Below are 16,580 nucleotides of genomic sequence, written 5' to 3'. Positions count from 1 at the left end.
AGCAGCAGTTGAGAATATATTTTCACTTAGTGATGAAATTAATCTTATTTTGGCAATCTATACAACCTATTTAAGGTAGGCAGGGGGGATGAGGTCCTTAAGACTAAATCGTTTCTCTAGGAATCTTCAGTGTGAACCTGAGGAGAGGGTAGCCCCAAGTCCACCTCTCTGCTGTAAGGTCGCCTGTTTTGGTAAACAGAAGGACGCTCTGAAACACGGCCATCCATGTTCTGATACATCTGTGTATGGGAAAGAGATGGACACACATCACCACCTAATGACTAAGACTGCCGAGTCACATGCCTACATTGCAAATTGTTACTTGCTTTTATTACATATAGATCATAGAGGATAGTCTACATATTAATGGACAAAGCAAATGTGGTCCTTTTATTAAGGGAAAAATCAAGTCATAGTCAAATATTTTATTTCATTATTGCTTCTTCTCTTAGATATAGAATCTCAGTCTAGAAATGCTAACGCCGTGCAGAAAAACCATAAAAGAGAAAGGCCATTTGTATAAAGAATGGATAAACAACAAGGTCCTACCTGTACAGAACAGGGCACTATATTCAATTCTATGATTAAGCCAAAATGGAAAAGAAAATGAAGAAGAATGCATATATATGTATACCTCAATCACCTTGCTGTACAGCAGAAATTAACCCAGTGTTGTAAATCAGCTATATTTCAAATAAAATAAATTTTTTTAAAAAAGAGAAAGTCCCCCAAAGAGATCTGTTCTTTATACAATAAATACAGAGAACAGACTTCTTGGTTTTCACTTGGGAGTTTAGTGACTTTAAAATTTTTGTTCAAATGAAAACAGCTCCACTTTTTTGTCTCACTGTAACGTTAATACACATTCATATAGATAAACTAAGCAATCGTTGGTCAGTCGCTAAGTTGTGTCCAACTCTTTGTGAACCCATGGACTGCAGCACACCAGGCTTCCCTGTCCTTCATTATCTCCAGGAGTTTGCTTAGACTCATGTCCATTGAGTCGGTGATGCTATCTAACCATCTCATCCTTTGCCACCCCTTACCCCTTTCTCGTTTTGCCTTCTAAGCGATATAGACAGATACATGGGCGAAAAAAAAGCTGAAATCACCATTACAGTAGATAGCTGTTCAAACACAATTTTGTCTCAGGAGGCTCAGACAGCAGATTCTGTTGTAGATCCTTGTTAAAAATTACTAATATGTCCTTCCTATGTTACATGTGGTACATCTTTTCACTATTTACTACACATGGGCACTTCTCATCTTTTTAATGGCAGCCTAGGGTTTCACGGTACTCATGTACCATAGTTAAGCTTTTGATGAACTGGTCATAGCTGACCAACTGAAAAGTGCACACATGACCTTGTCTGTCTTTGGGCTAAATTGTTGTTTAGTTGCTAAGTTGTGTCTGACTCTTTTGCGACCCCATGGACTATAGCCCGCCAGGCTCCTCTGTCCATAGGATTTCCCAGGCAATAATACTGCAGTGGGTTGCCATTTCCTGCTCTAGGTGATCTTCCCAATTCAGGCCTGGGACCTGTGTCTCCTGCATTGGCAGGCAGATTCTTTACCACTGAGCCACCTGGGAAGCCCAGGCTCCCAGAACTCCAGGCCTGTGCTCTTTATTACCTGATTGAGTTGTACAGTTATTCCATGTGAAGGCTTGCTGTCGAGTTAGGAGAGCTCAGTGCCGTTTGGAGACAGGGATTACATTCTATTTTCTGGTCTCGTCCTCTGCACTGGTCACATAAAAGCACTTAACTTCTTAATCAATTGATCGAAATTTTCAGGAAAAGCCTTTTTAAATATTTTCCCCTTAAAATACTTGTCCACAAGCATATCTAACCCCATGTAACTTTTAAGGAGTGATCAAGACCAATTGTGATGAGGAAGGCGGCTTGGTAACTAAATTTAGTGCTTAGCAAATCAGCCATGAGAGTTCTGAGTGGTGGAGTTCTTTCCTTCCTAAGGATGTTTTATGAAATACTGTACTGCTACCTACCGCTTCTTCTGCATCTGCCAGTTGACACCCTAAAAATGAAGTCAGGTTAGGGAAGGATGGTCGTTTCCTGGAGTCAAAAGCCCAGCAGGATTGCATTATAAAGTATCTGCAAAGACAACAGAACAGGAGCAAGACAGGAAATCTTGGGTGACTTTCCACTTAACAAAGCACCATTTACTACTGCGGAGCGACTTATTTATGGCGTGTTTGTCTTGAGGCAAGTACTGTCCTAGACTTAGAACTCATATCAGAAAGGACAAATTAGATGATGCCTTTGGACAAATACAGTGTGGATCAGAATTCAGAAGGGTCCCTCAAGTAAAAACTGAAACCGAGAAAAAGGTTCAGTTGTGTTCAGAAATTCCTGAAACCAAAAGGAAGAATTTCTTTTTCTTTTTTTAAAGGAACCATGGGAACTTCATGCTACGGAGTTTTACTTTTTTTCTCATGCGCTGGGAACTAGACAGACTGTACATTTCTGATTCCAGCCACTTTTCAGTCCAAGCTGTACTTACATTTCTTCTGTGGCATAAAATGGCTGGTCCATCTTGAACCCACTCTGGATGAGTTTGTAGAAGTTAGCATCAGCCGGAATCCCAGGGTAAGGATTGACACCTGGAAAAACAGGAGGGCATATGACCACCCGCTCACCCTTCATTTCTTTATCATTTATTCAATCAGCAAACACACGGATCCTCGCTTCCTGGACCAGCACTGCAAGGTGCTGGGCTTCTAGCAGAAGCCATGTTCCTGCTTGAGAGCAGGTTATAGGACAGACAGACAGACACCAGCGATAAACATAAAGGGGCTCAGGCTGCAACAGAAGTAAGACTGGGGGTGCTCTGGGAAGGGGCGTTTCCTCCACCCTTTGAAATAGGAGCTGGGGACGGGTGCAGAGGGCACAGAATACAAAAGCCCAGGGAACTGCGAGTCTTACCAAGCGAGAATATTTCCCAGAGTAATATTCCGTATGACCAGACATCGCTTTTAATTGTGTAGATGCCCTCAAACAAGCTTTCAGGAGCCATCCACTTCACAGGCAGACGGGCCTGCATAAAACCCAAGCAGAAGTCGATGGTGAATTTTCCATGAATAAACATCCGTTCTTTCCTCCAGTTGCTGAGATGATCACCTTTGTTTTCGCCCTAGTGTTAGTCTCTCTGGCCTGTCTGACTCTTTGCAACCCCATGGACTGTAGCCCGCCAGGCTCCTCTGTCCATGGGACTCTCCAGGCAAGAATGCTGGAATGGGTTTTGCCATGCCTGCCTCCAGGGGATCTTCCTGACCCAGGGATCCAACCTACATCTCCAGCATTGCAGGCGATTCTTTACCGTCTGAGCCACCAGGGAAGTCCATTCTCTCCCTAAGGGCACTCTTACTGCCTCCCTGAGAAAATCTTATTTCCCAAGGGGACGTTTCTCACTGTCAAATTAATACTGTAACACATTAGCCTTAGACAAACAAACTTTATTTCTTTAAAACTCAAGCTTGCATTTGGGGTTGGTAAGTTTCCAGTAGACTTTCCCTCCCCGTCCCCGCCTCCCTCCCCTCCCCCTCCCTCCAGTGAGGAGCAGCCAGTCACTTCCTCATAGGTAAGTGGATGCTGGTGAATTAGTGGAATATTTTGTCAAAGCATTTCTTGGAAGAACTTTAGTGGAAATCTCATCCACAGGAATGCGGTGAGGTAGCACACGACATGGCTTCCAGAAATGACACCAGGTGGCGTCTGTGGCTTCAGTCATTCCCAGTAGCTTGAAAGCAGAGTTTCAAATGCGTGTAGCCTCAGATTAGAATCAAGACACAGGGACAGATAGGTTCCTGGGGCTGAGAGTTTTGAAGCGTTCTCTGTTTCATGGATTGAGAACCCTTCACTGAGCACGTTTAATCTGCCAAGTAAAATCAAAGCTCAAGAAAGAAACCCTGTTTTAAATCCTTTTCGAAAGGATGAGCTGGGAGAATCAAGCTGGCCAGTCTGGTTCTTTTGATTCATTAAAGGAATTAATTGTGGTTCCAAATGGAATTGGCTTTCCTGCTTAAGAAACCACCAGCTAGGAGGGTGACGACTTCAAAGCCATTAGTTCATCCTATTTATGACTGCAGGTACAATAAGGCAGGCACAGATCCAAACTCAGCTGAGTGTCTGATTCTAGTGGGAACACAGTTTAATTTGATTTGTAACCTTTATTGTATGTTTACCCTCCACAGACCCTTTCTTCCCTGTTGGTTTTGTTAGTTTATTCCCACAGTGCTACGAGGTAAATGAGTAATCCTCATGGGAAACACTGAATCACTGTGGTTGTGCGTAGACTGTGGCTTAGACCATTCACGATCTAACCCGTGCGCTGTGCGACATTCAGCAAGTGACGTTTCTGTGCCCGTCTCCTCAACCACAAACGGGTACTTTGAGGACTGAGTCAATACCTGGAATACTTAGCGTAGCACTTAGCTCCCGGTAACCACAATACCAGCATTCATTGTCATTATTCTTACTTCAAGAGTAGGGACAATAAAGCAGATAGAAATCATAAAAATGAATAGCTAGAAAGAAGAGGAGCTGAAATCCAGGTATTGTAATTCTTAAAAACCATATTCGTTCAGCTATACGCAATTTCATCATCTTTTAGGAGTACTTTTAGGAGTTCTCTTATAAGTAACATACCTGTCCTCAGTTTTTTAACAGCAGATTCAGTAATGTTTTGGCTTCCCAGGTGAGTCTGTGGTAAAGAACCTGCCTGCAGGAGAATTGAACCGCCTGAGGGTTCAGTCCCTGTGTTGGGAAGATCCCCTGGAAGAGGAAATGGGAACCCTTTCCAGCATTCTTGCCTGGAAAATACCATGGACAAAAGAGCCTGGTGGGCCTCAGTTCATGGGGGTCGCAGATCAGACACGAGTGAGCACACAAACGCAAACATCAGTGATGTCTTAGGTGTCCTTGCATAACAGTAACAGGATGACAAATATTCGGCAACTAACATTTGATTTAAATACTGTTCCTTTTTAAAATGTACATTTAATGTTTAATTTATGTGTATTGTAAATGCTGTCTTGTAATGATTACCTATTCTCACGATCGAAAGTATAACACAATTGTCACTTTATAGCTAAAGGAAATAAAATGAGTACAAGTAACAAGATTTTTTTTTTTTAAGTGTGGACTGCACTCTAAGGCCCTGACTGATAGGTGTGATGCCATTTTGTTCAACTTTTGTTACAGATGGGATAGTCCCTGATGCTGCAGAAAAAACCCTTCGAAGCATAAGGAAGTAGACTGCTGGGAGGAAGTTTTCTGAAGTTATCATAAATCACAAATGCACTACCGTGAGTGCAGATATTTAGACTAGCAATGACAAAACAAAGTGTAGAGCACAGGGAACTATACTTGTGATAAACCATGATGGAAAAGAATATGGAAAAGAATGCATATGTACACATATATATATGCATAACTGAGTCACTTTGCTGTACAGTAACACAACATTATAATTCTACTATATTTCAATATAGTACAGCAAAGTGGTTTAGTTATGCATACACATATGTGTATATATACATTCTTTTTCATACTTTTCCATCATATTTCAATAAAAAAGAATAAAATTATATTAAGTAAAATAAAACTCCCCCCCAAACAGGATAATACTACATAAGACACAGGAATCTCACATTTCCCCTGATGACGTAGTTGGAATCACTCATAATATCCCGAGCCAGCCCAAAATCAGCAATCTTCGCCACTTTCCCGTGGGTCACCAGGACATTCCTGGCTGCCAGGTCTCTGTGAAGACACTAGAAAGAACGAGACGGGAGTGTGATTTATTGGGTTGTATGTTTTCACAGAGGACAATCTTTCCTATCATTTCAAGTTCAGTAGGACTTACAGAGGGCTTCCCTGATGGCTCAGATGGTAAAGAATCTGCCTGCAATGCAAGAGCTGCGGGAGACGTGGGTTCGATCCCCGGGTTGGGAAGATACTTTGGAGGAGGAAATGGCAACCCACTCCAGTGTTCTTGCCTGGAGAATCCCAGGGACGGGGGAGCCTGGTGGGCTGCTGTCTATGCGGTCCGCACAGAGTCAGACACAACTGATGCAACTGAGCCCGCAGGAGTTACAGATGATGGAAGGGCAGATCATAGAGGCATCTTATCTTTACTGAGTCCTGAGCAATCATCACAATGGGTAACACAGTGTTTGCACAAGTCAGCTGTTGTGGCTGCAGCCACTGGTGCTCCTTGGGGAACATTCCCAGAGGCCAAGGAGCCAGGTGCTGAGAAAGCAGGTCAAGCAAACCAGGTACACGCCTGGCTGTAAATGAGAGACACAGCAGCCCGGCCTCTGCTGGGCTCCGAAAGGGGTGCGGGAGCTTCTGGCAGAGACAAGCATGTTTCTCTTGACTGGAATGGAAAATAGCTTTGACAATAAAATGGCACAATATATTTTCAAAAATTCGGGAAAAATACTAGAAGTTTGGAAAGGTTGACTGAAGTGGAATGAGAAGCAGTCCTGGGCTTCCCTGGTGGCTCAATGGTAAAGAATCTGCCTGCCAGGACTTTCCTGGTTGTCCAGTGGCTAAAACTCCATGCTCCCAATGGAGGGGACCCATGTTCGATCCGTGGTCAGGGAACTAGATCCCACATGCTGCAACTAGATATCTTGCACGCTGCATCAAAGATGCCGCTTATCACAACCAAGACCTGGCACATCCAAATAAGTAAAAAAAAAAAAGAATCCACCTGCCAATGCAGGGGACACAGGTTCAATCCCTGGTCTGGGAGAAACTAAGCCCCAGTGTCACAACTATTGAGCCTGTACTCTAGAGCCTGGGAGCCACAACTACTAAAAAATTATTTTTTTTTCTCCAAAATATTACAAAATAAAATCTCTGCCAGCCCCAGCATGAACTCTGTTCAGAAAATCTTTTCTGCACGGCCTCTCCATCCTTGGGTCTGACATGCGTGTTTCTCCCCTGGGTTCCCAGAACTTAGCTGAACATAGTATTTATCTCAGTCTAGTAGCATCTCTGCTTTCTTTTTCTCCCCATCAGAGATAAGACCTGCCTCTGTATCTTGGCACCTGTCATGGTGCCTGGCACCAGTCAGCAGGCAATGCAGGATGGATTCATGCAGCCGCGGAGGAAACCAAGGGGCAGCCAGAGAAGTAGGGAGGAAACAAAGGGAAGAGAGTGACTCAGAGGGACCTGCCTAGAGGGAAAACAGGGGAGAGAGTTCCAAAAAAGCAGATATGCTGCAAACATTCTTATTAAAACAAGCCCAGGGGGGTAAAAGGCAGTGCCCCTTGACCTCCAATTGTGAGTAGTTTGAATATTTACCTAACAACAGGCAACCGGGTCCCACAACAGGTCCAGCAACCGGGCTGGACCATCTAGGGAGATGCCATCAGCGTGTGTAAAGAAACTGGTGAAAGCGCTATTGCAGATGCAGGCGTGAGAGAGGGACTCAGCAGCACGCTGTGAAGACAGGAGAGGAATATGTCCCTGGATGAGGGGTAGGGAAGGATTAGGAGACAGCGATTCTTTTAACTATAGAGCAGGGATGCCCAACGTTGGAAAAGCAAAGCAGGGACATTAACATATATTGATTGGGTTGGCCAAAAAGTCTATTTGGATTTTTCCTTTACGTCCTATGGAAAAAACCCGAACGAACTTTTGGGCCAACCCAATACTTTCAACATCCACAAAAGAAAAAAAAAACAAACTTAGGATGCTAATTGGGGTTAACTAGAATTAATCTGGAGGGAACTGACTTTTAAACATAGAATCTCTCCTCTATGAACAAAACAGAACTCATTATTCAGGTCTCCCTTTTTGCCCTTTAACCGAGTTTCACACATTTCTTCATGTAGATCTTACATGTTTCTTGTTTATTTCAACCTGTTTCATAGTTTGGTTGTTCTTGTGAATAGAAATTTTTCCTGTCCTTCAAAGCTACTGATTTATTCCAGGTTCATCTTTTTCTTAAACCTGGGATATAGTCGACGTAATACATTATATTAGAGACAGCACATTTTTTAAATTTTCATTTATTTATTTATGAAATTTTTTGGCCACTCCACCTGGCATGTGGGATTAGTTCCCTGACCAGGGATGGAACCTGAATCCCCTGTGGTGGAAATGTGGAGTCTTAACCACTGGACCACCAGGGAAGTCCCTGAGACAGTACATTATTAAAGAAAGAAAGAAAAAAGTTGAAATTATTCTCTTCAAATTCAGGGAGAAAAGCGGCGAGTGCAAAGGGGCATGGAGGAAAGGGAGGGAGAAACTAGGAGACACAAAAGGAAAAGGTAATGGGGAAGGAAGACATTGGGGAAATAAAGAGAAAGTAAGACGGTAAGAAAACAGGAAAGCAAGTAGCCAGAGAAGTGGCTTGCAGGTCGGCTTACAGGCAGCAGACATTTGACGTGTCAGAGAAAGGGCAGGGCTGAAAGACTACTATAGAAAGAATGCAAAATTAGGGTAGAGTCCCTGGAACAAGGATGCTCTGAGGTGTCTATGTAGCAGCCCCAGTGGATTAGCAGGCTCTCATAGCAGACACAGGTGGCCAGGAACAAGGCCCCCAGGATCTGAACCTCCACTCATCCCCTGGGTCAAATGCAGGACACAGGCTGAACAACCTGCAGTGACTATCTTGGCCATGACTATACGTGGCATTGAGGTGGGATTCCTGAGGACCTCCTGTCTGGAAGTTTCAGGGACTTTGGGCAGCCTGAGATGCTTGGGATAGCCATCATGGAATAAGGGATCCCAGACCTTTATACTATAATTAGCCAAGAGCCCCGGTAACATATTAGGTGACTCCAACAGTGAACAGGAGGGAAAGACAGACTTGAAGGGTTGCAAGTTAAAATAAACAAGAAAAAAAAAAAAAACCCAACCAGCACCTCTTCTTCCAAATTATCTTTTTGTTGTTGTTGTGAGCTTTGCCTTTAAAAAGGAGCTTACCGACTTAAATTCCAGAAATTCCATTCCTTTGGCCACTTGATATGCAAAGCAAAGGAGATCTTCAAAGGTCAGTACATTCAGGTCTTCTTCTTCCTCCAGCCTTTTTTGGTTTTCGTATTCAATTTCATCTGTAAAATAGAACTGGTCCTCATTTTTGCCAAAATGCAAAGAAGCTGCCTTATGGAAGGGGGGAAGGGCACAATAGGGGCAGGGGATTTAAAAGTACAAACTATTATGTATAAAATAAGCTACAAGAATAAATTGCACAACACATGAAATATAGCTGATATTATATAATGAATATAAATGGAGCAGAACCTTTAAAAATTGTGAAGCACCATATTCTACATCTGTACAATATATATTGTAACTTATATAATATTGTACATCAGCCATACTTCAAAAAAAGAAGTTACTTTATAAATCTCTGTGAGCATCTCGTGTACAAATGCAGCTGTTATATCATCTTTCTGGTGGCACCAGGGTTAACCTATTTATGCAGAGTACTGTGAAGCCTAGGAGGCTTCCCAGGCAGCTCAGTGGTGAAGAATCCTCCTGCCAATACAGGAGACATCTGTTTGATCCCCACTTTTTGGCTGAATGACTTTGAACAGCTGAGCCACAATTTTCTCATGTGTAAAAGGAGGCTAATCAAACTTTCCTCATTGGACTCTTAGCAGGATTGACTGGAAGAACATCAAATGCACACACAGTTCATAAAATGTAGTAGATAATTGGTCTTTCTTTTCCCAACGTGGCAAAAATACCTAGTGCAAAAGAAAAGCATCTGGGACTTCCAGATCCCCTGGAAGATGAAGTGGCAACCCATTCCAGTATTCTCGGCAGGATAATTCTGTGGACAGAAGAGCCTGGGGGGCTAGAGTCCATGGGGTTGCAGAGAGTCCGACACGACTGAGCATGCTCGCATCCGCATACACGCAGCCTAGGCAGAGTCACCTAAACAGTCTCTTTGATTAGAGGAGTGAATTCTCCAGCTCTCAGATGCTCTTCTCTCTCTCTTTTTTTTTTTTGGCGGCACCACATGGCTTGGGGGATCTTAGTTCTCCAACCAGGGATTGAACTCAGGCCCCCTGCATTGGAAGCACAAAGTCTTAACCTCTGGACCGCCAGGGAAGTCTCAGATGCCCTTCTTTTGTGCTAGGTAGTTTTGCCACGTTGGGAAAAGAATGACCAGTTATCTACCACATATTATGAACTGTTTGTGCATTTAATGTTCTTCTAGTCAATCCTGCTAAGAGTCCAATGAGGAGTTTGATTAGCCCCCTTTTACAAGTGAGAAAACTGTGGCTCAGCTGTTCAAAGTCGTCCAGCCAGAAAGTGGGGGAACCCGGGGGTTGACCTGACTTCCATCTGACTCCAGAACTCATCCTTGCTTCCACTTACTAGGAAATAAGTGGCTCTAATTAATTTATGACTTTTAAAAAGAATAACCTGACTGATCAAATAAACCAGCCCTTCATGTTTATTAGCTGAAACATTGACATGAAATTCATAATACATACATTGATGGTTTTTCACTACCTTTAGGGCAAATATGCATTAATGAAGTCTATAGATGATATTAGCAAAGAAAAGCATACTTTTGCCTTTACGCACCTTTAAAAAATATAATAGTAAACACAGAACTTTTGCATCTGTTTCTATTTGGAAGCGCTGTTTAGAATAAAATATTACCTTCAGACTGAAATGAATTCCCATTGAACCCTGAGATAGGATCTGAGTCCGGGTGTATTTGAACTTCTCTTGAACCCGGCATACTATTTAAAAAAAAAAAAAAGTTATACCATTATTTATGTTCTTCTGAGTAGAGATTTTATTTTAAAATATACAATTCATCAAAGAAATGAATTCCAATTACAAATGGGGTTTTAAATTAAAAGCATAGCATCAACATGTCCTTTTCTTGTGTGTGGACATTAAAAACATCTGTGTAATTGAGCTTGTCCATCAAACTAGGTTAAGAGTGATTCCCATTCTCTGTCTGGAATCTTCTGGTTCAAAGAGGACCTCACTCAGTGCTTCCCACAAGCCTACAAGCTGGGTATCAAAGTCACATTTCATAAAAGAGAAATTAGGCTGGATGAGATAAATATGATTTACTGAAATAACGAAGCTAATAAGGAGTGTGACTTTCCCTATAAAAGTCCATGTCATGCAAATCTTCTATAGAGAACTTTCAGTGTTTCATTTTTTTTTTTTCCCCAGGTTGGGCTTTGTAAAGCTCATTTCCTTTCCCTGTGCAATTAACAAGTAGTAACACTGAGAATCTCTGTTATGTATAACGTAGAACTCTTCACTGAGGAATTCTGTATGCATGATATACAATGATTCCATTTTTCCAGCATAAGAGTTTACTCTAATTACAATGTCCATATCTTTACAAAATGGCTTAATGATTTCAGACCACAAATATTCCAAAAGTAATTGCTTCGTGTTTTTAATATCCAGTGACTGGAATGAATCGAAGGTGCTGAGTTGACCAACACAGTTGTCACTAACCAAAGACTGTTGGTCACAGAACACAGATGACATTACAGAATTCTCTTGGTCTGTATGAACTGAGAAATGAGCACAGAAGGAAATATTGTTGTGAATCATTATGGGCAGCTGCACAAAGACATGCCTGGGGTCTCCATGGGGTCCCCGGCTTCAGGATGTTAGTCTGTCTCAGCTCTAGAAGGCCAGAGGCATGTGCAGAAACATACATGCCAAGAAAACAAGGAATCTCAAATGCACCCTCCATACATTCCCCCCATAAAGTTAAAAGTCTTTAACAAATCCACCTCTAGAAAAAGGGACAGCTTTCATGCAGGAGGGAAATAGAAATGCACTAGAGATTGAGGACCATTCTATCAGAGCACCTGTGAATTCACTCTGAGAAGGGTGTTATTGAGCTACAACGTTCAAGTAATCAGCAAGAAATGTCTAAGGATGAGGATGAGCGTTCTGCCAAACCTACAGCCTGTGGGGACCACAAACCACTCAGGAGCCCACGGATGGCAGAGCACAGAGATGAACATCACCCCGACTTTATTTTGCTCCCATCGTTATGCCAATCAATCCATCCTAATTTTTCAAAATCCATTTTATGACTTTAGAGCTCTTTTGTGCGATACTCCCAGGACCTGCACTACTTTCTAGGAATATAACAGGGGCTTTGGGAAAGGCGCTCTTTCTTCCTACCAATATCCATATGTCAACCAGGAGGCCTGACAGATTGAATTACACACCTTTCCTAAAACTGAATATATGTCTAGGATGTGATTAGGGGCAAGTGGGCTGAAATCACTGGTTCAGCTACAGGGCCTGAACTGTAGGACAGGGGAAACCTCATTGTTCAAATCAGCAGGGAAACTATGGCAAACATAAATGACCTTCCTAGGTCTTAAAACACACAGACCATGCTGTGCTGGACAGTGGCCCTTAGAAACTGGCTGGTGGGGTGCATTTAACCATCATACTTTGTCTGTTCTGTAATGTATTATTATAAGTCTCTTACCTGGAATTAGGGTGTGATTGGAAAGTGGGATAAAAACTGAAATTATGTTCCTTGAAAATCTCCGTCCACGTCCTGTGAAATTTTTCTCTTTTACTTCTTAGATAGTTGAGAAGGTCGCCGTAGCAACAGTATTCAAAAATCAAGTAAATTGGTCCTGAAATAGTGATGGTTTTAATTCCAGGTATACAGACACCGAACAGTTTTTTTAGACATCAGTGTAGCAGAAACCCCACTCTAAGAACTTGGTGGGGAGAGGTGGGAGGACAATTCTCTCTGAACCTATCTCATCTTGGACTTTAAAGTCAATTTCAGTTTTTTGTCCAGACTCTTAGGAAAGCTGTCTCTTCTTGCCTTCCACTTTGGCTCAGCCAATAACCACTGGCCCCCAGGACTCTCCAGTTTACAATGGATAATAATATGCTGCCTGCACTGGGACCACTTGGTAAATATATGCTGATTTGTGGTTTGCCTGAGGAGGGAGAAATATATCCCTAGTGACCTCTTAAAGGGCTTCCGACGTGCTGCTAGTGGTAAAGAATCTGCCTGCTAATGCAGGAGACAGCAAGAGATGTGGGTTTGATCCCTGGGTCAGGAAGATCCTCTGGAGGATGGCACAGCAACCCACTCCAGTATTCTTGCCTGGAGATCCCATGGACAGAGGAGCCTGGTGAGCTGCAGTGCACGGGGCTGCAAAGAGTCAGACCTGACTAAAGCGACTTAGCACGCACGCACCTCTTAAATCCATTTTCTCCTTATTTCTGGCTGCTAATCCCAAAGGAGTGTGCTTGGGCACAGGGTTTGGGCACTTCCAGGCAGAAGGGAGAGAATCAGAGCATGGGCTCCACTGAATTCTCGAAGAATAGAGTTTGAAGGCCCTCCATGGCTGCACCTTATTTAAGCAGCCCAGTAGGGGCAGTGGCCAAGCTCTGCAGCCAGGGAGAAGCACCTCCTGGGCAGGTAGAGAGAGACACACAAAATGTGCTTGCGACGTTGTTATTATTATTTTTTTTTTAATTTTTTTGCCATGTCACGCCACGAGGCTTGCAGAGTCTTAGTTCCCTGACCGGGAATTGAACCCTGGACACAGCAGTGAAAATGCTGCGTCCTAACTACTGGTGGTGGTGGTGGTTCAGTGCCTAAGTCGTGTCTGATTCTTTGTGACCCCATGGACTGTAGCCTGCCAGGCTTCTCTGTCCATGGGATTCTCCAGGCAGGAATACTAGAGTGGGTTGCCATTTCCTGTTCCAGGGGATCTTCTTGACCGAGGGATAGAACCCGTGTCTCCTCCACTGCAGGCGGATTCTTTACCCAGGGAAGCCCCCTAATCACGGGATAGCCAGGGAACTCCTTTTAAGTAAGTTAGACTTCAATGACATTGCCCAGTGAAGACTGGCGTTGTCTACACTGATGCATCTAACCCTGAAGCACTGTATGTCTAATCCCACTCGGGTTTGGGGGCCCACACTGTGACTGCAAAAAGGAGAGAAACAGGACAATAAACACCATCTTTGTCTCCAGGCTAAAATGTTTTCTTCTAGGTGACCTGAGTGGGAACCGGTTACCTGACAGGGTGCACGCCCCCAGGAGATTCACAATATTCTCGTGGCTGCCCAGGTGGGTCATCATTTTGAGTTCAGACATGAGCGCCTCTCTCTCCGAGCTGTCTGCTTTCTCTGTCAATGGCAGGGCATCACAGATGAAAAATGGAAGTAAAATAGGTATTTTAGATTATTTGATAAATTAAAATCTTCCTCTGTTCAGAGATTTGCATAACAGTTTTAAAATACATTCAATAATGCATACATTTTGAATAGTAATACACTATGTTTTAAGGCAGAATTTCAAAGATTGCAGCATGAAAGTTGAATTAAATAATGTGCTTTTTCTATTGAACTTCTCTCTACCTGCAACATAAAAACCTTTAGAACTGACCCTTAAACAAGAAAAGAAAAAAAATAATAACACATGACTTTCCTCCACAGTAGAAGTTAATGAATACGCTGAAGGGAGAAGCATGCTTTTCTTTTTTTTTTGACTCTTGGTTTGTTGAAGTCATAGAGTGACAAGATGGGCATGTTAGTGAGGGTTCCAGCCTGTGATCCTGAGACCTAGAACCTTAAATCTGTCAGGAATCCAGCGGTCAGGAGGTCACGCATGCTGCCTGAGTGTTCAGTTGCTAAGTTGGCTCTGACTGTTTCTGACCCTACGGACTGTGTAGCCCTCCAGGTTACTCTGTCCATGGGATTTTCCAGCCAAGGACACTGGAGCAGGTTGCTATTTCCTTTCTTGGGGTTTTTCCCCACCCAGGGACTGAACCCACCAACCCACATTGCCTGCATTGGCCGGCAGATTCTTTACCGCTGAGCCGCCTGGGAAGCCTGGTGAGAAGGTCCGAGAGGACCAATTCTCACCGACCAAGTTCTCAAGAAACTCCTTACTTGATAATGAGGACCATCACTGCTGACTAGGCTAGAATGTATCTACTACTTCCCCTGGAGTAAGGCTAGATAGTTTAGCAAATTTTACTTGGCATCTGGCTTAGAAATGTGGCATGGAGGTACTTACTGGTGAATTTAAAGATCTCCTGTCATTGAGGCCAATGTGCCCAGGTAGTCAGGACACCTGCCGCTGCTGGGAGGGTGCTGGAGCCCTAGAGGCCAGGGCAGGGTCTCAGGATCTTGCCCACCAGGCACCCACCCCTCCACTTCTTTACATTCAATGGAGATTTGATTGGCTATTTCTGGGTGCCATTGTTTCATGCTGGAAGATGCTAGCCTTTATGCGGCTTTTCTAGAGATGCAGTGCATCTCCTTTGACTTGTGCAAGCTCTCAGAAGCATCCGGATTTCCAACCTCTTGGCCTAGGAGTGACATCCTTCTTTGAGCACATCAGGACCCACTCTGCGTCCCATCTCCCACTGCCTCACATTGTACAAGGATTCGTGCCTCTCAGGTGTCCATGTCCTATTCCTCATGACTCAAAGAACATACTTTACAACGACCCTAACTTTTTCAAAGTACTTTCATATACCACTACCCTGACTTTCATTCATTCATTCAACAAGTATTTATTGAATGCCTACTAGGCAATGTGTCAGGACTTGGGGGAATAAATAGTAGAAACACACGGCCCCTGTCTTCCTGGAGCTCAGAGCCTCCTTGAAAGGGGAGACAAGTAAATGAATTACAACATAGTGTCGTAAATGCCACATGGCACAAGCGAATCTATTTATGAAACAGAAGCAGACTCACAGACGTAAAGAACAGACTTGTGGTTGCCAAGGAGGAGGGGCATGGGGCAGAGGTGGACTGGGAGTTTGAGGTTAGCAGATGCAAATGATTATCTACAGGATGGATAAGCAACAAGGTCCTACTGTATAGCAGAGGGAACTAAATTCAATATCCTGTGATAAACCATCACGGAAAAGAATATAAAAAATAATGTATACATATGTATAACTGAATCACTTTGCTGTATAGCAGAAACTAAGAAAACACTATAAATCAAGTATACTTCAATAAAAATAAAAAATAAATGCCACGTGGAAAATGAATGTAGCATGCTGTCCCACACAAGAGGGACACCTAACTCAGACTTGGGGAGGGTGGGAAAGGGATACTAAATGTTTATGCTGAGACCTGAGGGAAAACAGGAGTTAACCAAGTGAACTCAGAGTGGGAAGGATGAGAAAGAAGTCCTGAAGTCACTGGATGGGCCAAGATCAAGAAAGAGGACCACATGGAAGCAACCTAAATGCCCATCAACAGAGGAATGGATAAAGATGAGGTACAATGGAATATTATAAAAAGGCATGAGACAGTGTCATTTGCAGAGACATGGACAGATCTAGAGACAGTCAAACAGTGAAGTAAGTCACAAAGAGAAAAAAAAAATCATAGAATATCACTTATCTGTGAAACCTAGAAAAACAGTACAGGTGAATTTATTTGCAAAGCAGACACAGAGAACAAGCTTATAGATACCAAGGGGTGTCGGAGTAGGATGAACTGAGAGATTGGGATTGAAATATATATAATGTTGATACTGTGTATAAAATAGATAACTAATGAGAACCTACTGTAGAGCACAGGGAACTTGAC

At 43.1% G+C, this 16,580-nt stretch overlaps 1 protein-coding gene across 1 annotated transcript in view; it reads right to left on the bottom strand.

Moving 5' to 3' along the window:
* Positions 1–116: 116 nt before the first annotated feature.
* The window catches only part of FLT3 (fms related receptor tyrosine kinase 3), a 66,684-nt gene continuing 50,220 nt past the window's right edge, over positions 117–16,580 (bottom strand). Inside the window, exons 16-24 of the mRNA XM_052650028.1 lie at positions 14,043–14,153; positions 12,481–12,634; positions 10,656–10,738; positions 8,961–9,088; positions 5,669–5,791; positions 2,943–3,054; positions 2,521–2,620; positions 2,006–2,111; positions 117–239 (exon numbers count right to left, since the gene is read on the bottom strand). Of these exons, the coding sequence (XP_052505988.1) occupies positions 117–239; positions 2,006–2,111; positions 2,521–2,620; positions 2,943–3,054; positions 5,669–5,791; positions 8,961–9,088; positions 10,656–10,738; positions 12,481–12,634; positions 14,043–14,153 (1,040 nt within the window). The remainder of the gene's footprint in view (positions 240–2,005; positions 2,112–2,520; positions 2,621–2,942; positions 3,055–5,668; positions 5,792–8,960; positions 9,089–10,655; positions 10,739–12,480; positions 12,635–14,042; positions 14,154–16,580) is intronic.

Source organism: Budorcas taxicolor, chromosome 12 (assembly GCF_023091745.1).
Source record: "Budorcas taxicolor isolate Tak-1 chromosome 12, Takin1.1, whole genome shotgun sequence".
NCBI lineage: Eukaryota > Metazoa > Chordata > Mammalia > Artiodactyla > Bovidae > Budorcas > Budorcas taxicolor.
The sequence above is the reverse complement of the archived record's forward strand: the minus strand, read 5'-3'. Positions and strand labels throughout refer to the sequence as shown.